General features: G+C 36.4%; 1 protein-coding gene across 2 annotated transcripts; it reads left to right on the top strand.

Annotated features, from left to right (window-relative positions):
• Window positions 1–319: 319 nt before the first annotated feature.
• Window positions 320–27,775, top strand: map2k7 (mitogen-activated protein kinase kinase 7). 2 transcript variants are annotated; one of them, XM_056456671.1, is made up of 12 exons: window positions 320–449; window positions 4,609–4,656; window positions 10,822–10,966; window positions 11,042–11,108; window positions 12,463–12,576; window positions 14,132–14,251; window positions 14,327–14,434; window positions 14,517–14,696; window positions 16,533–16,613; window positions 17,219–17,361; window positions 17,433–17,478; window positions 19,465–27,775. In XM_056456671.1, the coding sequence occupies exons 1-12, from the start codon at window positions 326–328 to the stop codon at window positions 19,603–19,605; spliced, it is 1,317 nt and encodes a 438-aa protein (XP_056312646.1). In that variant the 5' UTR covers window positions 320–325; the 3' UTR covers window positions 19,606–27,775. The 2 variants fall into 2 exon arrangements, with proteins under 2 accessions (XP_056312646.1, XP_056312647.1); XM_056456672.1 differs by lacking the exon at window positions 4,609–4,656.

Raw genomic sequence — 27,775 nt, 5'->3', positions numbered from 1 at the left:
AGGTGAAAAGGAAGACTGGAGAAATAAAACCTGCCATCTATTCAAAATTCGATTTCAGTTCAAAATACTTCATACTGGGATTAAGTCTGCTTTTTCGGTTTACTCAGACTTTAATGAGAGTAATTTTTCTTGATAAACAATAAGTTTAGATACTTTAGATACCAATTTGCCAAAAAAATAACTTTCAGCCACCGCTGTGCCTTGGCGCGTTGTTTTCCCCTCATTGACCGCTAGAGAGCAGTGTAGAACAGCATGTTTTCCTCTCTTAGCCGCCGCTAGAGGGCAGTGAGTAGCGCCGCTCGATGGTGCTGCAGAAGTTTTCAAGATGTCGTCGCTGGAGCAGAGACTCTCCCGAATCGAGGAGAAACTCAAACAGGAAAATAAAGAAGCCCGCAAACGGATCGACCTGAACATCGACATGAGCCCGCAGCGGACGCGCCCGAGGCCAAGTAAGTGTGTGTGCGAGAGCGCGCGCGGCGCGTGACCGATCACCATGACGAAACACACACAATCTACATCATATAAACAAACAAACCGATCAAATCCTGACACTTCACTCACATTCACTCTCACCTTTGTCTGTTAAAGGGCTGGGGGTCGTTTAGCTGAGTATATCTCCTTCGGTTTGTTTGCTCCAGCTTGGTCCTTTAACACGAAATAAATAAATAAAACCAATATCTGACAGTCAGCTCACTAGCGTTAGCTCGGAGGCTAGCTGTGTTTAGCAGGCCCTGACACTCACATACATCAGTCTGTCTGTATGTCAGTCTGTTTCTCTGTCAGTTTCTTTCTCTCTGTTCTCATAAAATATCGTCTTTTAGGGATGCTGCTGTTGTTTAACGTTAGTGTTGTAAAATCTTAAGTCAAGGCAGACTATTGTGAATTGCTGGTTTGGTTTTGCCTCAGAGACTAGTCTGTATTTAGAGAAAATACATGTTTTTGTGTGCTAGTTCATAATTAAATGTCATTTTGTTTTTGCCTCTTTCAAATCATGACCACACTGTAGTGATTTATATTTAATGCTAGAAGTGGTTAAACGTTTTGCATTATTAAAAGGTATTTAACGTTAACTGTGTGTGTATGAATTGGTTTGTTTGAAGTGTTTGTTGTCAGATCTTCAGTGTCACTGTATCTGAATTGATGAGCTGATGTCTCAGTACAGTACGTTCCTGGACGCGCTCACTGTTCGTGTCAGTCTTTTGATGGGGTGACTCTTAACTTTAAAGGGATAGTTCACTCAAAAATGAAAAGTTTGTCATCATTTACTCACCCTTTACTTATTTCAAACTATTATGAGTTTCTTTCTTCTGTTAAACACAAATGAAGATGTGTTGACGAATGCTGAAAACCTCTAACCAGTGACTTCCATTTGTTTTCCTACTATGGATGTCAGTGGTTATCGGTTTCTAACATTCTTCGAAATATCTTTTTTTGCACTCAAGGGATGAAAGTTGCTCACAAAGGTTTGGAACTGCTTGAGGGAGAGTAAATGATGAGTACAGTTTCATTTTTTTTTGTGAAGTATCCATTTAACGTCTATACTTTCATATTGCTTTAAGACAAATCATTTTTGACATCATCTGTTTGACTGTATGCTTATGGACGGGGATTGAAGCTGTTAGACAAAATCTGTCACGATTCTTTCTGTTATTTAAATTTGACTAGATGTACAGTTGAAGTCAGAATTATTAGCCCCCCTGTTTATTTTTTCCCCAATTTCTGTTTAACGGAGAGAAGATTTTTTTCAACACATTTTTAAACATAATAGTTTTAATAACTCATTTCTAATAACTTTTTTTATTTATAATTTATTTTATCTTTGCCATGATGACAGTAAATAATATCTGACTAGATATTTTTCAAGACACTTCTATACAGCTTAAAGTGACATTTAAGGGCTTAACTAGGGTAATTAGGTTAACTATGCAGGTTAAGGGTAATTAGGCAAGTTATTGTATAACGATGGTTTGTTCAATAGACTATTTAGAAAAAAATAAATTAGCCTAAAAGGGCTAATAGTTTTGACTTTAAAATGTTTTTAAAAAAATTAAAAAAAACTTTTATTCTTGCCAAAATAAAACAAATAAGACTTTCTCCAGAAGAAAAAATATTATCATACATACTGTAAAAATTTCCTTGCTCTGTTAAACATCATTTGGAAAATATTTAAAAAAGAAAAAAAATTCAAAGGGGGGTTAATAACTTCAACTGTATGTTCAGGAAAAAAATAGTTTCAGTAAAATTAATTTGCTCCAAAACTATTGTTTACATTAGTGAAAAGTAAAAGATCTGAGAATTTGTTAATAAATCATGTTGTTTGTATAATTGTGCGGTATTTTATCATTTATTTAAACGCATTTAATTTTTAATTCAATTTTAATTGTGTCATCATTTACTCCGTTGAGATTTAAAAATGTATTACTTTTATATTTGTAAATAATTTATATTAGGCCTAAATTTCATTTAATATTTATTCATTAATTAGTTAAATAATTTATTTATTTAAAAAAAAAATTATATATTTTATTCTTTATTTATTTTTAAACATTATTTAAAATTATTATTATCAATATGATTTATTTTTTAAACATTATTATTATTATTATCATTCATTCATTCATTCATCCATGCATTTTCTTTTCAGCTTAGTCACTTTATTTATCAGGGGTCCCCACAGCGGAATGACCCACCAACTTATCCAGCATATGTTTTACGCAGCGGATGCCCATCCAGCTGCAACCCATCACTGGGAAATATCCATACACACTCATTCACACACATACATTACGGACAATTTAGCTTACCCAATTCACCCATACTACATGGTTTTGGACTTGTGGAGGAAACCCACACGAACACGGGGAGAACATGCAGACTCCACACAGAAACGCCAACTGACCCAGCCAACCCGGCTTGAACAAGCGATCTTCTTGCTGTGAGGCGAACGTGCTACCCACTGTGCCACCGTACAACCTATTAATATTATTATTATTATTTATTTTTTAAACATTATTAATATTATTATTATTTATTTTTTAAACATTATTATTATTGTTATTATTTATTCATTTTTAAAGCATTATTATTTTTATAATAATTATTATTATCATTATTATTTATTTTTTAAACATTATTTAACATTATTATTATTGTTATTAATATTATTATTATTATTATCATTATCATTATTATTTATTTTTAAACATTATTTAACATTATTATTATTATTATTAATAATAATATTATTATTATTATCATTATCATTATTATTTATTTTTTAAACATTATTTAACATTATTATTATTATTATTATTAATAATATTATTATTATTATCATTATCATTATTATTTATTTTTTAAACATTATTTAACATTATTATTATTATTATTATTAATATTATTATTATTATCATTATCATTATTATTTATTTTTTAAACATTATTTAACATAATTATTATTATTATTATTATTATTATTATTATTATTATTATTATTATTATTATTATTATTTGGGCTGGGCAATTAATCAAAAAGTAATCGAAATTGACATTCCGACCCTATAATTGATCTAACTTCTCCAGGTCAATTTTCTCAATTTCTTTCTCTACCATGTGTGGACTCATGTGACCCCGCTTTGTCAAGGCTAATTTATCCTATTACATTATGATTTATACTCATCATGCCATTCTGATATTATACTTCTGCCAAGCGCACATGTACGGTCCAGCGCAGCCTTCACATACCCGCACAAAAAAAATTTAACTACATGCCACAACGACACGTAGCACAGGCTTTGTGATTGGTCAGTTTAGTATAGGTGTCGAGGGTGGGCGGCACAGAGAGCCGCATTTTAGGCAGTGTGTGTTTTAATTTCAGTTGTTCAGCGTTGATGTTCAGTAAACAATTATAGATAATAGATAGTGTGTGTTACCTTCAATTATTTTAAAATCAAGTAATTCACCCTACATTCAAAAATCTCTCACTTGTAATATGTCAGCATATTTACTGTACAAAACCTGTCAGGGAACTGTGAGGACAAAAACATAAAATAAATTAAATAATTGTTTATTAATCGTAATCGAGTTAAAATGTTCAGTTAATCGAAATTTTGATTTTAGGCCAAATCGCCCAGCCCTTATTTGTATTATGATTATGATTATTATTATTAATATTATTACTATTTTTATTATTATTATTATTATTATTATTATTAAATGTTTGTTGTATTAAATAATGACAATTTTAAATGCAAATATTATAACGGTCATAATTTAATATTTTAAAATTGTTTAATTACCACTAATGACAAAGTACTATACAATTTGAGCGCTTTCCCTGTGATCATAGTTTCATCTACTTTAAATGTTGTACAGTTCTTTCTCAAGCTTAATGAATATTATATTTCAATTTTAGCCGAGCAAATGGATTTCTCCCCTGATGAGCTGGTTGTGTATGTGCTGTCAGTATTATATGGAGCAGATGGAGTGTGATGGTGGTGTTCATTCATAATGTTTGAACTGAAGCGAGGGACGTAGTGACTCCGGCAGGTGTGTGTGGGCTTTTAGTAATGCGTTTGTGTGTGTGTATTTTCTCTCCTCTGTATCTAGTCATCGTGATCCAGCTCAGTCCAGCTCCAGCCCCTTCCCAGCGCGCAGGTACCATCATCACCACCATCATCATCATCATCATCGTCACTGCATCACTCTCTATCTCTCTCCTGCTCTCTCTTTACCTTTTCACTCACTACAACATCTCTTTTTGCACTCCTTTCTCACTTTTCTTCATCTAGTATTCTCTTACCCATCATTAGTTTCCATCTAGAAGTCAACATGAAGGGATAATCACCAAGAGTGCTGCACAATATATCGAAAAAATTTGTTGTTATTGCGATAATAGTATATGTAATATATCCATATAGTAGAAATGCACATTAAATTGCGGCTATTGAATATTTAAGCAGTATTGTGCACCCCTAATTGCCATCTTTTTTACTTTAGCAGCATGACAGGATTTTAGACCAATCAGTTAATAAAAGCAAATATGCATTAACACACCCACAGAAGCAGATTTTACTTTCTAAGTTTTGCTCAAAGATAATGCTTGAAAAACACAGCAACAACATGCACAAGTCTCGTTTTATCCACTCACAGGCCACATTATTAGGTACACCTTACTAGTACCGGGTTGGACCCTATTTTGCTGTCAGAACTGCCTTAATCCTTTGTGGCATAAATTCAACTAGGTACTGGAAATAGTCTTTTGAGATTTTGGTCCATATTGACATGATAGCATCACGCAGTTGCCGCAGATTTGTCGGCTGCACAACCATTCCACCACATGCCAATGGTGCTCTATTAGATTGAGGTCTAGTGACTGTGGAGGCCATTTGAGTACAACTCATTGTCATGTTCAAGAATCCAGTCTGCGCCTAATGATATGGCATGTTATCCTGCTGGAAGTAGCCATCAGAAGATGGGCACACTGTGGTCATAAAAGGATGGACATGGTCAGCAACAATCCTCCGATAGGCTGTGGTGTTGACGCGATGCTCAATTGGTACTAATGGACCCAAAGTGTGCTTTGAAAATATCCACCACACCATTGCACCACCACCACCATCCTGAACCGTTGATACAAGGCAGGATGGATCCATGCTTTCATGTTGTTGACGTGAAGTTGTGACCCACAATCCGAATGTCGCAGCAGAAAACAATACTTATCAGACCAGGCAACGTTTTTCCAATCTTCTATTGTCCAATTTTGGTGAGCCTGTGCTAATTGTAGCCTCAGTTTCCTGTTCTTGGCTGACAGGAGTGGCACTCTGTGTGGTCTTCTGCTGCTGTGACCCATCTACCTCGGATGTGTTGTGCATTCAGAGATGCTCTTCTCCATACCTCTGTTGTAACAGAGTGGTTATTTGAGTTACTGTTGCCTTTCTATCAGCTGGAACCAGTCTGGCCATTCTCCTGTGACCTCAGGCAACAACAAAACATTTTCGCCCACAGAATCACTGTATATTTTCTCTTTTTCGGACCATTCTCTGTGAACCCTAGAGATGGTTATGCATGAAAATCCCAGTAGATCAGCAGTTTCTGAAATACTCAGACCAGCCCGTCTGGCACCAACACCCTTGCCACGTTCAAAGTCACTTAAATCACCTTTCGTCCCCATTCTGATACTCAGTCTGAACTGCAGCAGATTGTCTTGACTATGTCTACATGTCTAAATGCATTGAGTTGCTGCCATGTGATTGGCTGATTAGAAATTTGCGTTAACGAGCAGTTGGGCAGGTGTACCTAATAAAGTGGCCGATGAGTATATATATATATATATATACACACACACGCGCATACACATATATATGTGTGTGTGTGTGTGTATATATTTATGTGCATATATATATATATATATTTATGTGCATATATATATATATATATATATATATATATATATATATATATATATATATATATATATATATATATATATATAATACATTTGAGGAGAGCTCAGTTGTCTTTCATTAATCCCCAAGTGATTTATAAAGCATAGAAACTAAAATTGAGATTGACTTTAATTCCAGAATAACAAAGTGTATTCATGAAGTAAATAAATATATTTATTTTTCTATTGGCTTTAATCTAAAAGATTTCTACACATCATCTTCCTCTACATTTCATCTTCATCTCCTCCATTTCTTCAATCAATTCTTTTTTTCTGCATCTGAACACGAAAAGGGAGCAGCGAGTGTGTGTGTGGTTTTGTGATTGTGAGACCTGTGTGCAGGATTAACTTTGGTTGGAAGATCAGAGACTGTGCATGTTGTGTGCTATAACTGCACGGCCTGACCGCGAGCAAACACATCTACACGCAAACACAGTTGTGCGAGGGCGCACCACTGAGTGTTCAGTGTTCAATAACCAGTGGGTTTCAGCTTGTCTGACCTCTCCTGTCTCTCAGCTCTCTGTTCGCGCTTTCCAGAAGAAACGTCTTTGTTCTGCGCCTCTGTTTTTCTGCACCGATGTGGATTTACGGCTGTATTTGTGCAGGTGTTTCTGCACAGACTTGCTTGACCTCACTGACTAACCCAAGCTTAACCCATTCTCTCCCATGAACAGGTTTTGCTGAGGAGGAATCAGAAGTTCAGTGGCTATCCCTTTCTACTTAGTCTCCATTTTTATTGTGTTGACCTGATGTTGCATTTTCACTATCACACATGACAATAATGACTATAATTAGTACACAGTACACAGAATATAATTAGTAACAGTTTCTGTATTTTATGATTCACTAGTGTTTTCTGTTTATTTATGGTTGTAAATTGCATTATGGGATCTTGATCTCTGCTCTGTTGACTTTTGATGTTGAAAATTCAACTCTAAAGTTTAACAAAGTGACTTTTTTATTGACATTTTAGTTGTTTAAAATAATATATTGTACACTAGCTGACAAAAGTCTTGTTGTCGATCCCAGTTGGAAGAGCAAACAATAATAACTTGACTTCTAGTTGATCATTTCAAAAAGTGGCAGAAGGTAGATTATTCTGATTAATCATCTGTTGAACTGCATCCCAATCATCACAAATACTGTAGAAGAGCTATTGTAACCCACATGGACCCAAGATTCACAGAAATCAGTCAAGTTTGGTTAAGGAAAAATCATAGTTTGGGATGCATTCAGTATTGGGGCGTGCGAGAGATCTGCAGAGTGGATGGCAACATCAACAGCCTGAGATATCAAGACATTTGTGCTGCCCATTACATTACAAACCACAGCAGAGGGCAAATTCTTCAGCAGGATAGCGCTCCTCATACTTCAGCCTCCACATCAAAGTTCCTTAAAGCAAAGAAGGTCAAGGTGCTCCAGGATTGGCCAGTCCAGTCACCTGACATGAACATTATTTAGCATGTCTGGGGTAAGATGGAGGAGGAGGCATTGAAGATGAATCCAAAGACTCTTGATGAAGTCTGGGAGTCCTGCAAGAATGTTTTCTTTGCCATTCCAGATGACTTTATTAATAAGTTATTTGAGTAATTGCAGAGATGTATGGATGCAGTCCTCCAAGCTCATGGAAGTTGAATTTATATTCTATACTGTACATTATTTCTGACAAGTGACAAGACTTTTGTCTAAGCAAAGTCAGACCTCACTGTCCAAATTAAATAATTAAAATCAAGGCATGATCATATTTTATTTTGGTAAAATAAGTGTAATATAGAGGCCTTTGACTTTCATATAAGCCACTTCTGATACCAAATGATGAACTAGAAGTCAAATTATTATTTGTATTTCCTAAAACTTGGATAGCCAACAAGACTTTTGTCAGGTAGTGGATAAGAAATAATATATAGAGAAATAAGTCTGCAAAATAAAAGAAAATGTACTGGCAGTTTATTACAAGGTTTTTGTATTATAATATACAACTTTTTCAAGAACTTTTTAAGGTTAGTAGTTGTTGGACGAAACATCAAGATCCCATTATGCAAATTTAAAGCATAAATAACTTTAAAACTTTAAAGCATAAAATATGGAAAGCTGCTAGTTTAGGCATAATTTTTTAGTGTATTGTCATCAAATGAAATGCAGTCCTCCATGGACCTCTTGTTATAAAAATCGCTGTGTTATTACATTTTAAAAATATTTTTGAGCCAAATATCCAAACTGTTCAATGGTGTGACTGTCTAAAGCATTGTTTAATAAATTACAGCTCTTATAAGTTAAAATGAAAATCGTAAAATTATTAATAATTTTAATAATAATAATAAAAAAAAATTATTAATAATAAACACATCAGGCTTTATTTTTCAAGTGGCTACTTTAGTAAATGGCTTTAGTAAATTTTTCATCCATCTATTCCTAATTATATAGGAACCTATACACCAGTGAAATCATTTAAACCCTTGTGTGCTGTTGGGGATGTTTTCATCCACTTCTGGGGTAATTTTGAGTCTTAATTTGGCCACAATGTTCTGTGTTTCAGCAAATGAAATGATTTTTGGTGACAAATATTATTTTGACAAATATTTTGGGAAAATGCTTTAAAAGTTTTAAAAACTCAACAACACACTCCGGGCAAATTGACTACCCCTTCATTATCTTGTGGCTGTTTTTGCCCCATTGACTTTTATTAAAATTACATTTTTGGATTGCAAAGCCATGACACCATGTTGTCATGCATTCTTGATTGTTGGTGGTTTTTCCTCTTGGGAAGAGGTAAAATGAGCTATTTTTACTGTTGATCAAAAGTTGCAGTGCAAAAAAAGCATAGTTTTGGCTTTTGTATAAAGTGTAGTGTGTGAGTGTAAGAGAGACCATTGCACACATACTTTGATATGTCTGAGAAAATCAAAATAAGCAGCTCAGCTCTCAGAACATAGTAGACATAGTAAGTGTATTTATGCGCGCACACTATAATGTGCTGTTTTATTCCATAAAACTCTATTTAAAAGCCAGAAACATTTTTTGCACAGGCCTATCTAAAGGGTTAATGCTGCCAACTGACGAGCAACAGTAAAAATGACATATCTGACCACCAACAATTAAGAATGGATGATTATGGTGTCATGGCTTTGCAATCAAAAAATGTGGTTATAATAGAAGTCAATGGGGCAAAAATAGCCACCAACATAATGAAAAAATTTGAACAGGATAAATCAGGCAATTTCACCCCAAAACTTTAATTAGTTGAAGGAACCCATTCAAGATCATGTGACTGAAGTGCCATGATGTGTATCTCTCAGGTTTTTGTCTTAAAATTATTATTATTTTTTTTTTGGAATCACTATAAAATTAAGCTTTGTTGTCCTTGGTGTGACACTCCTTTATTTACTGAAAATATCCAACAATTCACATGTATAATAAATATTATTCATAATTTCATATGAAATAAACAGTAATATATGAAGATAAGTGTCCAACAATGAAGATAAATCACTCTCACACTATTCATATATTATTAAGATTTTTTTCTGCATTTTTGTCTCACACCATAGGATGTGTTTAAGGTACAATTTAAGAAAAATGATAGAGAACTGAAAGAATTGCTAAGGTTAATAATGACCGCTTATTTTTTGTCAAACATTAGACTTGAAACTGCATAAATATATCTTTTTATTTAAATAAATATATCTATCTATTAAAAAATGTCAACCTTTTGTCCGTCACCCATTTACCAGAGTATTTGGCAAAACCCTGAAAAAAGCAAGTGTTGTTTTTGAGCTGGAGCAGCATAGAGGATGTATGAGTGTTTAGTTTTGCACGGTTTAGTGTGCAACTGTTAAATGTCACCCAGTGGTGACCTCTGCTTGTCTATTATACGATTCTGGAGTGGTGCATGCTGGGAATGCTAACACTAACTACTCCAGTGGCTGGTTTTCACTGTTTGGCAGCCCTTGTCTTTTCTGTGTGTGAGTGTGTCTGATCTCAGCATGATGTGGACACTTATTGCTGTTTTTTATTTGACAGATGTTTTCTTCAGGAATTTTAAATGGTCACAAATGTCATCTCGGATGGTAAAATGGCCTCTTTATATGAGGCTTGGACTGGATTTCAATCACATACACACAAAGAAACCCACATTTTTCTGTTTATATTACTGTATATATTAGACACTTTTATATTTCACACTGTTTTCATGTAGTTTACCCTCACTATAGCTTCCTCCTGTAGTGTAAGGAGTAAAAATTAACCTCCATAGTGAATCTGAATCATTTAGGGTCCTCAATAAACCTTTATCCCAGAATTGGCCATTAATGGACGGTCGACGTCTTCTATCCTTTCTCCTACTCCTTCAAACCCTCTGTTTTGTCATTTGTCTACAGCTCTACAGTTACCTTTAGCCAACGATGGAGGCAGTCGCTCATCCTCATCAGAAAGCTCCCCTCAACACCCTTCGTACCCTAGCAGACCCCGACAAATGCTCACGCTTCCTACAACACCGTACAACCTACAGAAGAACCTGGAGAAGTACGACACACACAACACATGCTACATTAGCTGTGTAGATCTTTGCGTATTAATGCATTTGTGTTTAATCGTCAGTGCTGAAATTGATCAGAAGCTGCAGGAAATCATGAAACAAACCGGATATTTGAAGATTGACGGACAGGTGAGTCTTTATCTACCTTTTTCCTATGCCCCATTATGCTTTGTGTGAATAAGAACAGTAACTTTCTGTAATGTAAAGAGTAAGTCAAGTGTTTTTAAAAAAACAGGGCAGAATTATTCTTAATGTTTGTACTCAATGGCTCCTTTCACAAATACAGACTTTTTCAGAAAATTACCGACAATTTTCTGGAAAGGGATCATGTGTGAACAGGCTAATTTTCCGGAAGGAGAAGTTGTAATTTGCTGTAATGCTGCCCTGTGTGATCGCAGAAGTAACATTTACGGAAAGAGCACATTGAACTTTAGAACGCACTGAAGTGATATGTCTACTCCAGCCAATCAGAACAATCAGACTTTTTAATCGATCATTTTTTCCACAGTTGACACTATAAAGGAACATAGAAACGTTATCTAACTAACAGGCAGCTAAATGTGTCTGGAGAAGGATTTAAAGCTGTTTATTTTCATAAACGACATGGACATGAATGCATCTGAATGTTCTGAGTGGTCGGAGTGGAAGTCTTACGTCAGCACGTTCTAAACGTGAACACGCTCTTTCTGGCAATTTTTCTTCTGCGTTAAAGTATGTATGTGTGAAAGGGACTAATGTCAAAAAGGTGATTACTTACTGTAATAAATGACTTTCAGTAGGATGGGAGTAATCCCAAAAACAACAGAAGAGTGTGTAGGAAAAAAACTGTAGGAATACAAAAAGAGAATAATCTGAAAACACAATGAATAGTCATTAGTATTTTGCTACTTTTTTAAAAGTAATGCTGGTGATACTACTGTCATACTGAAATATCAAACATAAAGCTATTTTGATGACATCAAAGTTAAACATGCATATTATTTTTTAGTAGGTATAAGGGTTATTTGAAACACAACCTTGTTATTTAAAATCTTGTCACTTCTTTTGAATGGGAGATACTCAAACTGGAAGTACAATTCAACCCAAAATAAAATAAAATGACAATTCCTCACCATTTACTCACACTCCAGTGATTCTAAGCTTGTATGGATTATTTTTTTCTTCGGTTAAACCCAAAACTCATTCTGGAGAATGTTGGGAAAATGCAGCCATTGACATTCCTAATATGCACAGAAATTACTATGGAAGTCAACGGCTATTGTTTTCCCACATTCTCCAGAAAATCTGCCATTTTGTTCGAAGAATAAAACTGAAACAGGTTTGGAAGAAGTGGAGGATGAGGAAATAATGACACTTGATGTTTGGGGGAACTATGCATGTGAGCTATGCAGTGCAGAAAATGCAGATAGATCCTTAAGGCATTGTATTTGGAATAAGTGCCTGAACTGTGTCTGTGTTGTTGTTGTTGTTGTTATTTTTTTAGCGTTACCCCGCAGAGGTGACGGATCTGATCAGTGAGGGGGAGATTGGCAGTGGAACCTGTGGACAGGTGTTTAAAGTTCGCTTTAAGAAGACTGGCCATGTCATCGCAGTCAAGGTCAGTTCAGCTCTCTGGTAGCTCAATATATCCTCTTCTCAAGTAGAGATAGGTAAATATCTGTTCCATTGGCCCAACCAAGCCAAAGGAAAAGGTAATAATATTTTCCATTGGCCAAACCAGGCGATTAGAAAAGGTAACCAAGCAATTAGAAAAGGTAAAAAATCTGTTCCATTGGCCCAACCAGGGCATTAGAAAAGGTAAATATCTGTTCCATTGGCCAAACCAGGGCGTTAGAAAAGGTAAATATCTGTTCCATTGGCCAAACCAGGGCATTAGAAAAGGTAAAAATCTGTTCCATTGGCCAAACCAGGCCATTAGAAAAGGTAAAAATCTGTTCCATTGGCCCAACCAGGCCATTAGAAAAAATCTTTAGTGCTTAGCCTTTTGCAAGTCTGAAATTTCATTCATAACAGTCTTAAAAAATCTTGCATTTGATTCGATATAACCTGCAGAAACCATGGTTAAGCTAGGCTTTTAAAAACTCTTGAGTCCATGTTATCACAGTGTCTCGGACACCAATATATTTATAATTCATGAACAATAAATTGCTGTCTGTACATCTGATCTGTCAGTATCAATATAATAAAGGTTGCGATCAAGATTTCTTGGAAGAATTATAGCACACTGTTGATAATTTGTGGTTTGAATCTCGAAATGTTCATGTGTGACTTCACATCCCTGGTTTTAAAAAAAAACAAATTTGTTAAGTGCACTGTTGTCTCAAATATGCAAGCATTTTAAAGCATTTAAAAGTCCCGTGAAGTGCTTTAAAATGTGCCTTTTTATTCAGTGTTTGATGTAAACTCAACTGAAACATAAAGAGAGGGCGGGGCATATAGTAGCCCCTCCCCTTTATAAAAAAACAGCTAATAGTGTTTTGTTTTTATTATGGCTCTGCCAGTGAGAGGGGTTGAGCTCAAGCGCATCAAATGAAAAGCGTCTTGAAGGGGGCGGGGCATGTCATATACTAGAGAGCATTTGATTGGTCAAAAGATTTTTATGAGAAATTAAAGTTTGAGGTGATAAAAAAAATTATTTATCCGTTTAGGTGGAAAGGACGAATTGCAAGCTTTAGATGTTTATATCTTCTAAGTGTGAATTTTGTCACTGTATAGAGCACACTAACTTTTTGATATACTTAAGATACTAACATCTAAAAAAACTTATTTTAATTTTAGGGACCCAAGTATAATTTACAGTTGGCTTTTAATGTTTTATAATGTTTTATCAGCTGTAAAAAAAATTAATTGTCATTATTGTCATCACTGTGGTGTGGACATAAGAAATATATTAGTAAGCGTGACGTAAAAAATGATTTATAGCCAAAGGAAGTTAATGTATTAGCCTGATAATATTTTTATTTACTTTTTTGGATGATTGAGTTTTGATTGTATCCTTGGCTTCGTCTTCATGAATTGTCCTTGTAATTAGGGAGGCATTAAACAGCAGTTAAGGCTGGAGTAATTACTGTTTGCTAATTACATCATTGCTCTTGTAGATGGTTTATGTTGTTCTAGCACTGTTTCATTTTATCTGTGTGCTTCCCTTGCAGCAAATGAGAAGAACGGGTAACAAAGATGAGAATAAGAGAATCCTCATGGATCTGGATGTTGTATTGAAGAGTCATGACTGTCCGTACATCATTCAGTGCTATGGGGCAATAGTCACCAATGTAAGAATCTCACTCTTGAATTTTAATTAAATTCTATGGTCAAGTGATAAATGTAATGAATTGCTTGCTCTGTAGACGGATGTGTTCATTGCCATGGAACTAATGGGAACGTGTGCAGAGAAGCTGAAAAAGAGGATCCAAGGGCCCATACCAGAGGCCATTCTGGGAAAGATGACCGTGGCTGTAAGTCTTTTCATCAATTCCCTGAATTCCCTGTTATTGGTTTGATATGATTGCAAGCGTCTCTCTTTTTCTTCTCTTGCAGATTGTGAATGCTCTGCTTTATCTAAAAGAGAAACATGGTGTGATACACCGAGACGTAAAGCCATCTAATATCCTGTTGGATGCCAAAGGGCAGATCAAACTGTGTGATTTTGGCATTAGCGGTCGACTGGTAGATTCTAAGGCCAAGACTCGAAGCGCCGGCTGTGCTGCGTACATGGCGGTGAGTAAACAGCAAAGTTGGGCCATAGCGTCGCTATAAGTAGGGACACAACTACATTTCTCATTTCTCTAAATCAAATAGCTTTTCAGCAGCGAAGCAATTTTTTAATCTAGTAGCGCAGTAGCATCCACACAAGCTACATTTACTGATCGCGGATCAATAAGTGACTGCACCGACATTCACAGAGCTGTGCGACTGGTGTCTAGCCGATGGAAGTAAATCCATATGATGGCGAGAATGATGATTTTGTTCTTCTTCCTGTCTTATGGTGGTCGACAGCAAACTTTTTGGTGCTTTTCTGCCATTTCTCGCTCTGGTCGGTGCCAATTAGGCTAGAGAAAATGTATATAAATATTAGAAATTTGCTTGATAGTAAGATGACTGAGGGAGAGATATATATATATATATGGACAAGAGACTGAGGGAGAGTGTGTGTATATATATATATATATATATATATATATATATATATATATATATATAGATAGATAGATAGATAGATAGATAGATAGATAGATAGATGTATAGATGTATAGATGTATAGATGTATATATATATATATATATATATATATATATATATGTATGTATGTATGTATGTATGTATGTATGTATGTATGTATGTGTGCATATATATATATATATATATATGTGTATATATATGTATATATGTGTGTGTGTGTATATATATATACACATGTATGTGTATATATATATATATATATATATATATATATATATATATATATATATATAGTTTACTGTAGTAAAGGCTTATACTATATTATGTAGTGTAATTCATTAATGGAGAGTTGTAAATATGCAAAACAATATAATGCTTATTCCTAAATATTCCCCTTTACTATAAATTACTATAGTATTTTAAACGTGTAACACCTGGTTTTATTGGATTTTTTTGTTTTTGCTGTTATATACTCTCATTTGTTTATGTTTGGTACAGCATATTATTTACAGCAAATAATTGCACTGAACAATTATGCCTCGTATGTTTCATTGACAGTTTTATCGATCACAAAAATATGATTGAATTGGATTTATGTTGCTTTGATTAAATAGCTTAGATGTAGCAAGGCAACTTTCATCAAGTAGCTTTTAATTTAGCTTGCTACATTTCCCAGAGGGTAGCTTTTAGTGTAGTTAAGCTACATTTTAAGTAGAGTAGCTAATAGCTTAGCTCACTACATTTTTCAGGTAGCTTGCCCAACACTGGTAAACAGTCTGAATTATAGTCTTGAGTTTAAAGTGCAACATTATGAGGAAAAATATAAAAATGTTTATTGTCATATCAGGCTACTAATCATGTGAGAGAATTAAAGGTCCCATGAAGTGTTTTGAAATGTGCATTTTGTATTTGATGTTGAACGTAATCTCAACTGAAAAATGAAGAGAGGGTGGGACATAGTGTAGCTCCTCCCCCTTAAAAGATAGCCAATAGCTATTTGTTTTAATCACAGCTCTGCCAGTTAGAGTGGTTGAGCTCAAGCGCATCAAATGAGAAGCATCTTAAAGGGGTCAGGGCATGTCGGATATTAGAGAGCTTTTGATTGTTCAGGATTTGTAGAGAAAATGAACTATGAGGTGACCTAAAAAAAACATTGATCGATTTAGGTGGAAGTGACAAACTGCAACCTTTAGATGTTTATATCGGTTTTAAATTGTCTAAACCTGATTGTGTGACTGTTTTGGAGCACACTAGCTAATAGCTATCCTTAAAACTATCAGACAGAAATGTTTTATTGTAAATTCATGGGACCTTTAAGCATGGATGTTATGGAAGAATTACTGCATTGTTTATTATGCATCTCCTTATTTTCAGCCTGAGAGAATAGACCCTCCAGACCCCAGTAAGCCAGATTATGACATCAGAGCCGACGTCTGGAGTCTTGGCATTTCTCTGGTGAGTTTCTCTGCCTACACACTGTTGTGTAGACCCTTGTTAACCGGGATTACTTTGCTGATTTGCGGTGGGGTTTTGTTATTGATAATGAATGCTTTTAGTTTGCTTATGTAAAATTTACAATTAAGGACACATTGGCAAATGCTTGACATGCATAATACAGTGTTTTTAGATTATCTTCATGGAACCTTGAGAATGAGTATTGTTTTGAGTGCATTGTTGTCTGGACAAATCTTTTTTTAATGCAAAGGATGAGCTTTTTTATTTCTATCTTACTGCCATTTACAAATCTTAAAGTTCAAATGATTTTTTTCCTAAGAATTGAATACCGTTATTTGACAAAGAGGGTAAAGACATAATGTTAAAATGTTTATTATTTGGAATGAATGCAGATTTAATCCAGAACAAAAGTGATAGGTGGTTTCCAAAAATTAATCGGCACAATTGTTTGAATTGTTAGATTTCTGATTGGGTCATGACATAGAAGACTGGAGTAATAGTTCAACTCTACAGTCATTGTAATAAATTACATTAAAATGGAACAATATTGCATTCACCTGAATCACAGTGAATGAGTAATTATCTACATTCCTCCATGCCTGTAGGTGGAGCTAGCCACAGGACAGTTTCCTTACAAGAACTGCAAGACAGACTTTGAGGTTCTCACCAAAGTTCTGCAAGAGGACCCGCCGGTCCTTCCTCTCAGCATGGGCTTTTCCCCTGACTTTCAGTCCTTCGTCAAAGACTGGTACACTCACAAAAAGTCACATAAATATTACATTGTATTAGCATTTTATTAAGTGTTCTCTCTTTCTGCAGCCTCACAAAGGATCACAGAAAAAGGCCAAAATACCACAAGCTGCTTGTAAGTCTCGATCTCCCATGAAACTTGAGTTACTGCCCCGTTTATGCTTTTCTGATATTACATTTCCTGTGGTGTGCACATATAGCTGTAAGTGGATTTTAAATGTCTGCTGAGTTTGGGACCACAATGAATGTAGTTCTCAAAAAAAGGAAATATGTCCTCAGTCATTTTGAACCTACTTTGTTAAAAGCCCTTACAAGCTTTTGCAATGATCTACATAATACTAGTCTATATGCTTCAATAGCTGCCTTCAGGCTTTCTTTGTTACTTGTAGCTAGAAATTCAGGAGTCTTAATGAACATTTGATTTCTGACACGTGTTGTAATCAGTTGACCAATCCCGGTCCTCGAGCCCCACCGCTCTGCACATTTCACATGTTTCTCTTTTTACGTCAGATGTTCATTCTAATTCAACAACAAGTGCCCTGCAAAGACTACACAGGCCATGATTTCAGTCTGAAGGGAGCGTATACGTGTCATTCAGTTGGCATTTTAGTGTTTAATATATTTATGTAGGTACATTATGTCACATTTCCTGCTTTTCTAGTAAGACGCTGCAGGCATTGCGAAGTGAAAGGTTTCTCATGCACAGGTAGAGAGTAATGAAGGAGAAGGTATTAGGCATGGGATGTTTACCGGTTTTATGGTTTACCGCGGTTTGGAAAAGGCACGGTTTAAAAACTGCAGTATATAAGGTGTTGTCAGACATTTTTCAGGGCAACAGTATCTCCAGCAAGACCAAGGACCATCCACATCCACTTAAAATAAAATATATCGTGTTCAATGGGGAAAAACTTGCTTTTTTTATACTTAGACATTTAATAAGAACCAGAACCTGGATTTCATCTCTGTTATTTGCAGACGATGTTGTTTTGTTGGCTTCATCAAACATGGAATGACCTTCAGCATGCACTGAGGCGGTTTGCTGCCGATTGTGACGTGGCTTGGATGAGAATCAGCACCTCCAAGTCTGAGGTCATTGTTCTCCACCGGAAAAAGGTGGTTTGCCATCTCCAGGTTGGGGAAAAGTCCTTACCCCAGGTGGGGGAGTTCAAGTATCTTGGGGTTTGCTTCACGAGTGAGGGAAGGATGGAACATGAGATTGACAGGCAGATCGGTGCTGCGGTAGCAGTAATGTGGTCGATGTACCGGTCCATTGTGTTAAAGAAGGAGCTGAGTGGAAAGGCAACTCTCTTGAATTAGTGGTCAATCCATGTTTCCACTCTCACCTATGGTCATGAGCTTTGGGTCATGACCGAAAGGACAAGATCTCCCATACAAGCGACCGAAATAATTTTCCTTGACAGGGTGGCAGGGCGCACCCTTATAAATATGGCGAGGAGCTCTGTTCCATCCACATCGAGAGAAGTCAGCTGAGGTGGTTCGGGAATCTGTTTCGGATGCCTTCTGGACGCCTTCCTAGGGAGGTGTTCCAGGGATGTCCCACCGGGAGGAAGCCTTGGGGAAGACCCAGGACACACTGGAGGGACTATGTCTGTTGGTTAGCCTGGAAACGCCTATAGATCCCCACGGAGGAGTTGGAGGAAGTGTCTCTGCAGAGGGAAGTCTGGGGTTCTCTCCTAAGACTGTTGCCCCCGTGACCCAGCTCCGGAAAAGTGGATGAAAATGAATGAGTTTAATAAGAACATATTTTAGAGCTCTAATCACATTAAGGTCCTCATAGATTCAGAATCTTATGTCTAGAAGGGAGTAGGAAACACTCCATAGGGAATGTGTCAGTTAGAACACACTTTATGCATGAATCTCTTCTTGTCTAAATCAGATGTGTTAAATAAGAGACATGTATAATATGCAGATTAAGGAACGGGATTGAGAAGTACTTGCTTAGGTTACCTGACCAATCCAAGCAGAGTGGGCTCTGATATAAAGTTTTAAAATGGCGTAATAGGGGCACTTCAAATATATGCCATGTTAAGATTGTTCTGATGCTTGGTTCACACCAGTGGTCTTGTTTTACTCTCTATAGGAACACAGTTTCATCCGTCGTTACGAGGTGTCAGAAGTGGACGTTGCGGGCTGGTTTCAGGCGGTGATGGAGCGTACAGAGTCTCCTCGCAGCAGCCAGTGCTTCAGCCATCACCAGCTCCACTCTCTCTTCAGCAGGTAGCCAGACGGAGAACCAGAGAGATGAACGACAGGTTGATTTAGAGAGACAGATGGACAGGTTTGAAATGTAAATTATTGTTAAAGACAGGATGGAGTGGAAATGGACTGATTTTGAGGTGGCTGAAACAGAGAGAATGTTCATTTGGGAGTTTGACCGATCGACAGACAATCCGGGGCAGGTTTGATGTAAATCTTAAATCGTTTTTTTTTTTTTTTGTCCTTCTCATCCCACCCATCGAACAGGATGGACCATTACAGGTTGCAGTCTAGAACGCATTCACTGTGACACACACACACACGTGCACATTTACAGCAACACTGTTTCACTAAAACTTCCACCAGTCCGTTTAATTCACTTGGAAATCCCAAACCACATGTCTTGAAGTCCTCCGTAGCCCCTTACTCAGGGACTGAACAGAGTAGTCGAACAACACTGTGCAATGTTGTGTGTGTGTGCGTGAGTGAGTGTGTGTTATCCGTTCATCAGCTCTTCACTTTCCTGTACAGTTTAAGTGTTCAAAGTCATTAAGTACATTCAGGCAGTTCAGAGCTAGCAGGATAATAGCTGAGATGTGTATCCTATGTTTTATAGAAGTGTTCTTTGCTATGATAGTAAGCGTTAGCAGATATTTTAGTTATTGTAACATGTACTAAGAAAGTTAGTGATTCTTAATGGTAGATCTTCTGATCCTTGATGTTTAGATTTCTAATAGTAGTTTTGGTCTGGAATTTCATCCATCATAGATGTATTGGCTAAAAGAGAATGTTGTAAATTAGGATAAAATTAGTGGTAGACCGATACAAAAAAATTGTGTTTTTAAAAATTGTTTTTTTATGACCTGATTTAATATATAGAGACATGTACACTACCTGACAAAAGTCTTGTCGTTGATCCCAGTTGTAAGAGCAACAAATAATAACCTGACTTCTAGTTGATCATTTTGAAAAGTGGAAGAAGGTAGATTTTTCCGAAAAATGACCTATTGAAACCCGCATGGACCCAAGAATCTCACAGAAATCAGTCAAGTTTGGTATAGGAAAAATCATGGTTTGGGGTTACATTCAGTATGGGGGCATGCGAGAGATCTGCAGGGTGGATGGCAACATCAACAGCCTGAGGTATCATGACATTTGTGCTGCCCATTACATTATAAACCACAGGAGAGGGCAAATTCCTCAGCAGGATAGCGCTCCTCCTCATACTTCAGCCTTCACATCAAAGTTCCTAAAAGCAAAGAAAGTCAAGGTGCTCCAGGATTGGCCAGCCCAGTCACCAGACAACAACATTATTGAGCATGTATCGGGTAAGATGGAGGAGGAGGCATTGAAGATGAATCCAAAGACTCTTGATGAACTCTGGGAGTCCTGCAAGAACGCTTTCTTTGTCATTCCAGATGACTTTATTAATAAGTTATTTGAGTCATTGCAGAGATGCAGTCCTAGTCTTTTGTCCAAGCAAGGTCAGACCTTACTGTCCTAATTAAATAATAAAAAATCAAGGCATTATCATATTTTGGTAAAATAAGCATAATCTAGAGGCCTTCGCCTTTTTATAAGTCACTTCTGATACCAAATGATCAACTAGAAGTCAAGTTATTATTTGTTGTTCCTAAAACTTGGATAGGTGACAAGACTTTTGTCAGGTAGTGTATAAATGAACAAGGGTGCGTTCACACTTGTTATTTAGGTTCTCTTGGAAATTTTGGTTTGGACCAAAAATAAATGTTTACCCCTAGGTTTGTGTAACGTTCTAGGCTAAACGCTTTGCTTTTATGTGTGTACATTAGGACTGCTCGATTATGGGATAAATCATAATTATTTAAAATGATTATCAGCGGGAGAAGGTCGCTGGTGCTAGCCCCGGCTGGGCCAGTTGGCATTTCTGTGTGGACTTTGCATGTTCTCCCCGTGTTTGCGTGGGTTTCCTCCGGGTGCTTCGGTTTCCCCCACAGTCCAAAGTCATATGCTATAGGTGAATTGGGTAAGCTAAATTGTCCATAGTGTACATGTGTGAATGAGCGTGTATGGGTGTTTCCCAGTGATGGGTTGCAGCTGGAAGGGCATCTACTGCGTCAAACATATGCAGGATGAGTGGGCGGTTCATTCCGCTGTGGCGACCCTGGATTAATAAAGGGACTAAGCCGAAAAGAAACTGAATGAATGAATGAATTATCAGTGGGCCATATGACCAAACAGTTTTAGAGCTATATTACTGCTGGAAAGGGGGTGGGATATGATTCAATAATCGTTTTAACCTTGATTCATGTTTTTTTCTAATCTATAGAGGCAAATTAAAATAGATTTTTTTTTATGTACAGCCTCAGTGTACGTAGAGCATAGTTTTACAACTAAAGCATGAATGAAGAGATAAAACGTGTAGAGGTAAAAGTGTGAGAGAGTCAAAAATAGTACCAGGAATTTCTCTAACACAAGCAAATTTATTCTGCGAGGACGTGTTCTTTAAAGGGCAATACAGCAACTGTTATTGGAAAAAAACTGGTATCCTTGAGAGCTGTCTTTTTTAGGGTCACATCTTTTGACCTCATATCCTGCTCTTGGTTTGTCTAGATGTTTTGATCAGTCAGACTGCACCAGAATTAGTTTGGAAACGGACCAAGGTGTACACCAACGTTTGGATGGATTCACACCAGATCTGGTGATTTTAATTGAACACACAAGTGTGAACACACCAGTAGTGAATGTTTCATGCCAGTTTGTGGCAGGACGATTTGTCTGACCATTATTCAGGAAGACATTACTATAATTTTTGTTGCTTATAAGTAACATTGTCACTTCTCTTTCAATGTCCATTGCTGATATCTAGAAACATCTCTGTTCATTGGCCAAATGTTGGACTTTGTATCAGTCTACCACTAGAAAAAACACAAAAAAATTAGCCCAGAATGTTAAAATATGTACACATTGCACACCTCAGGAAGACAAGTATTAGAATTTTTTTATTTATAGCTGTGTGTTTCGGTCTTAGAGTGTCTGAGGAGGAAACAAAATCATGTCAAGAAGAGAGATCTTGTCATAGTCACTCAAAGTGGAGTTTGAGAGACAAGCGGGGGAGTTTTTGCGGTAGAGCAGTTCGTTTTGAGGGCAATAATTTAAAAAGTCTCGTTTTATGAGGGGAACATTTCTGCTCTGATTCAATCAACTTTCACACCCAGACAACCGTTCATCATTTCATTCTTTTCATCAGTCTATTTTCTCATGAGCATTTGAGTTCCTGCAAACCAAAGCTTGCTTTTTTCTCTCTTTTTTTTTTTGACACTTTTTTTTTTTTCTGCCAAGCAGTTCTCAGAGGATTTCAGCACCTGCTCATGGGTCGTGCTGGAGATATTCAGTGACTTTCACAACCAAAGCTGTAGAGTTCGAGATTCACTGCTTTAAAAAGCCAAATCACTGCTAGATCGTTTGAAGAAGAGCGTGAGGAGAAGGTTTGAATGAATCTGCGAAGAAGGTAAAGGTATGTTGAGACAGGGAAGTTGGTGATGTATAAGGGATGGAAGAAAAAATAATGAACTTAGCAGAGGAGATAATGGGGTGGAAGATGAAATTAGGAGAAAAGTATATGAAAAGTATGAACAAAAGTCTCCAGTGAAGTCTTCTAGAAAGTATCGGTTTGTTTTCAGTAAGTTTGGTGAGATGAGAGATGACAGTACTAGGCGGTTTATAGATGTGCTGTGAGCTAGCTGGACGTTGCATAAAAGCTTTTAATTGTTTTGAACCAATGTACCAATTACTATTTTGTTAGGAGTTAATTAGTTTGAATTGTTTTGTATCTTACTGTTTACTTGTTATCCTTGAAATGTTTGTTTTTTTGTATTATCTGCTATTATTATTATTATATTTATTTATCATATTACTGCTGCTACTATTTACTTTAGATGCTGCTGTCAGTAATTCTGTTCCCCAAAGGATGATTCTTCTTTTTTTCTTCCTAAACCAAATGCATAAAACACTGCAATGTCTACACATTTACCAAATACAAGAATGATTACCTGTCAAGCGCATCCATTAAAAGGCAAAGTGAAAGCAAGCAAGGTCATAATTGAGAGAGTATGTATACCTAGATCTATATTTAGCCACTATGCCGACTCACAAACGTCACCGCTTGCTCTAGGCAACTAATAAGAATGATTTCCAGTTATTTGTACAAAGTAACAGACACCAACTGGTAATATCTATATATATTTGAGCTAGTTTTTCTATTAGCTGTGGGTGATGCAGGTAGATATGTTTGTAATTGTCCTCCTGTGTCCGTCCTGCGGTGGATGAATTTATCAACTAATACATTTCCCTTATTAAACCCAGGCTCATTGGAAATATGAGTTTTTTTATATTGTACTCAAGCATCTTTGTAAAATCTACACACAAATGCATTATTATTATTATTATTATTATTATTATTATTATTATTATTATTTAGAGGGGCAGATTATCATTGAAAAACGATTTAATATTTGCCTTGATCCCTCAAAACACTAATTAATTTACATATGTAGTAGTTCAACAGTCAGATTTTAGAAAAAAACTATTCTAAAAAGATCAATTCTATATGCTTTTTTGAACCCATCTGTTTGTTAGGCCAACCTATTAAAAAAAAAACGTGTTTAATGGCTAAATTTGTGCAGAAAAAACTACATTACCCATGATGCTCTAAAGGGCCAACTTATTTTTAAAGAACCGTGTTTAATACGCTTATTTCACGTGGCCGCCATTTTAAAGAACCAAAGCGAGGCTGCGGTGGGAAGAAGTGTCCTCCTAGGCTTCAGTTCATGGCAGCAGGTAAACATTGTGGGGACGCTTCCCTGCTTCAGCCTATGTAACCCGGTGAGCGATAAAACACTGCACTCCTCTGTAGCACACCCTCGTGTTGTCTGTAATAGTGTTGTCCTGGTACTAAAGTTTTAAAACCGTCTATTTCCCGCTAAGTTAACATTGAAGCACCACTGAGCGCGGATGACTCGACTAATCATCACGACTGCTTCGCGCTCTCTAGTCTCCGTGTATCTGTGTTTACCGCTCTTCACCCAGTGCAAACACAGATACACATAGACTGGAGCGTGAAGATCAGTCGATTCATCAAGCAGATCTCTCGGCTCGTCTGTGTTTGTACTCTGTAAACAACGGAGGGTGAACTGATGACCTTCTCGGCCAATCACAAACATTTCTGTTGAGCACGTGAACACAATGGCAAAACAGCGCTGTTTTAAGAAAGCCATCAACAGTGCCTTAAATGTTAACGGGAAATTGACTTTTTTTTTTTTCAGTATCGGGACAAGTCTAATATAGTGAAAGAATCAGTTCATTAACTCGAGTTTGATAAATGGCATCTAAAACATGTGTTTAGAAAAGAAAACTTTAGCTAACTAGTGCCATTTGCCTTAACTTAGCTGAAAATTAGCTTTTATCCCTTTTATTAGTTTTTTATTAGAAAAATATCCCTTTTTATTTTCACCATTCATTCAGATCAAACCTTCGGGTCACTCGGAAGGCGGTGAAATTATAAATTTGTGTCGCTTTATCTTCGCTGATAAGATATACAAGGTACACAACGTTCCTATGTAACTCCCAACGAAACTTCCGGGTTTCTTCGATTTCACTTTTAAAAATGGTGGTCGCGTAAAATCAGTTTATAGCTAAATTTGTGCAGAACAAAACTACATTACCCATGATGCTGTATAGAAAATACTACCAAGTGAGCAAAGTGCGCCATAAGATATCTTTAGCTCCGCCCACTCTGAAAGTCAGTCTCTTGAATACTAAAATTTGTGTATATACTCAGCATATATTCTAGCAATATAACGATAACATTTTGTAACGGTTTTGTATCTACAGGCACATTATTTATGGCACTGTCCTGTCTAATGCTGGGTTCCTACCAAACACAGAGTTTTGGCTATGTCCGAAATCGCCTACTACTCAGTAGGTATTGCACTTGAATTTAGATGTACTACTTGGCCATTAGAAAAGTACGTTCTATACAGTATGAATGTTAATAGTATGAATGAAACTCGGACGTACTAATCCGCCATTTTGTCATGAGCACGTGACTAATCCATGTCAGTTGCGTCACTTCACTTCCGTTCATGAATTCTCTTACGGTGCATCATGGGATAGTGTAGCATCCATCCAATGCGCACTTCAGAATCTGGCCAGAAGTAGAAGGTCATCCGGGTACTTCTCACACACTGTTTTTTGAATTCTATGAATACGAACATACTACTTGGCTTGCATACTGTTTTTAGCGTACTATATAATATGGAAGTGTGCAATTTCGGACGCAGCTTAAGTGTTTGTGGGAGTAGATTACATATTTCAGCACAAGTCTATTCTTGGTTTAATTTTGGCTAATTTATTTTTAATGTATTTGATTGCCATAAAGGTTTCAGAAATTTTAATCTGGTGCTATAAAAGCAATATGCTGCAGCTGACGCTATTGCTGTGCTGTTAATCTAATGTAAACACACCAATCTTATCAAAATAAATCGAAAGGCTATTGGCTTTTTATTTGCATGTTGTTGTATTTTAATGTAACTATTAATAACTATTTTTATCCACTGTGGGTTATAAATTAAAATATGGAAATTCTAATAGTTTAATACAATTTATTTGACTTAGAAATCACCAAGCAACCCCCTATCGTTGTCCCGCGACCCCCACTTTGAGAACCACTGGTATACGTGATGTGTTTGTAAAGTATGGATCTACCGCTCAAGTTCAAATAACTGAACTCAACCAATAAATTCATGTGAGGGAAAAAACATCCCATGAGTAAACCAGGGCTAGTGACATTGTGCTCAGCGTCTGTGAACTTGGCATAATAAACATGCATCTGCAATAGAACAAAAAATGTTATAGAGCCAGAAATGTTGGCAGTCACATATTTCCAGTGAGCCCGGGTTGCAGATATATGACTATTCAAATATTAATTTGACTAAAAAGTTTAGTTTTTAGTCCCAATTTTATCAGTTTTCAGATTGGAGCTAACCTTGATTTTCAGTTCGGAAGTTCATTAGATTTTCTATCAAATGGTATAAACGAATTAATAAAAAACACAGCAAGTGTGAATAAAACACTATATTTAACTATGAGCTGTTACTATTTGACTCCCCAAATTTCCTGTGCTCCTTTCATACGGCAAATAATAATCGATCACCAGATTCCTGCCATCAACCCAACCCTGATTTCCTGTTTGGTGTTGATGCTGATCTCCACGGGTGATACTGTGGTACACCTGCCTGTCTGTCTTTCTGTCATTCTCTCAGAAGCCCTTATATAAGCGACCGCAGCATTACACACCAAAGGTGTCATCAATAAAAACAAATGGAAACCAGTGACGTTGTTGTCATTAGGATGATTTTTGTTCTACTAGATGATGCTGGATTGTTATTCTGAGGATACACGCAGCTTCATGTATGTAATTTTCCTGTGAGACGATGATGGGTGAAGTACTGGAAACAGATTTGGTGTTATTTCCAGTCCATCACCCATCACTTTCTGGGTTGATTTTGCTCACACACACACACCTCTCTATTGAATTATCCAAGATGCTAATCTAAATGGTTTATGCTTGGTTTTAAGTGTACTTCCATTCACTGTTTTCTGGCACTATTTTATTTTGTAATTGCTTTCGAAATCAAAGCATCAGTTTTTTTTAAATGTGTGTGTGTTTTATTTTCTGTGAACTAAACTCATTTCTGGCGGCAATAGTCGTACACGTCCTGAACCCCAAATTCACCAGTGTTTGCTGCTGTTTCATTAGCATTATCGTTTTTACTGTATGCATGTGTGTATGTGTGTGTGGCAGCATCACTGTTTTTTTTTTTTTTTTTTGTAGGAGTGTGTACTTTGCCGTCATCCTTATTGTCTTTTTAGATATGTTGTTGTTATTTTGTTAAGTTATCATGATGCCCCATCTGTAATTAAACCAAATACTCACTATGCAGTCACTCAGATCAAAACAGTTAGCATTTTCAACCTAAATTTCCTCTCTCTATACACACACACACACACACACACACACACAGAAGCAACTACTGGAGTCTTTAAATCTGGAGCGAGTGAATATAATGCCCTCAGAATTTATGATCAACAGAAAGAGTGTTTTCTTTAGTTTCTCTTCTACAAGCTGACATATTTAAGGATTGTATTGGGATGGG

The sequence above is a fragment of the Danio aesculapii genome, chromosome 1 (assembly GCF_903798145.1).
Source record: "Danio aesculapii chromosome 1, fDanAes4.1, whole genome shotgun sequence".
Lineage (NCBI taxonomy): Eukaryota > Metazoa > Chordata > Actinopteri > Cypriniformes > Danionidae > Danio > Danio aesculapii.
The sequence above is the reverse complement of the archived record's forward strand: the minus strand, read 5'-3'. Positions and strand labels throughout refer to the sequence as shown.

Excerpts from the sequence above, each read along its gene's own strand:
- map2k7 (XM_056456671.1), top strand. The coding sequence starts at position 326 with ATGTCGTCGCTGGAGCAGAGACTCTCCCGAATCGAGGAGAAACTCAAA. Across the intron at positions 4,657-10,821 it reads AGCCCCTTCCCAGCGCGCAG|CTCTACAGTTACCTTTAGCC; the intron begins GTACCATCATCA and ends ATTTGTCTACAG. Across the intron at positions 17,362-17,432 it reads CAGTCCTTCGTCAAAGACTG|CCTCACAAAGGATCACAGAA; the intron begins GTACACTCACAA and ends CTCTTTCTGCAG.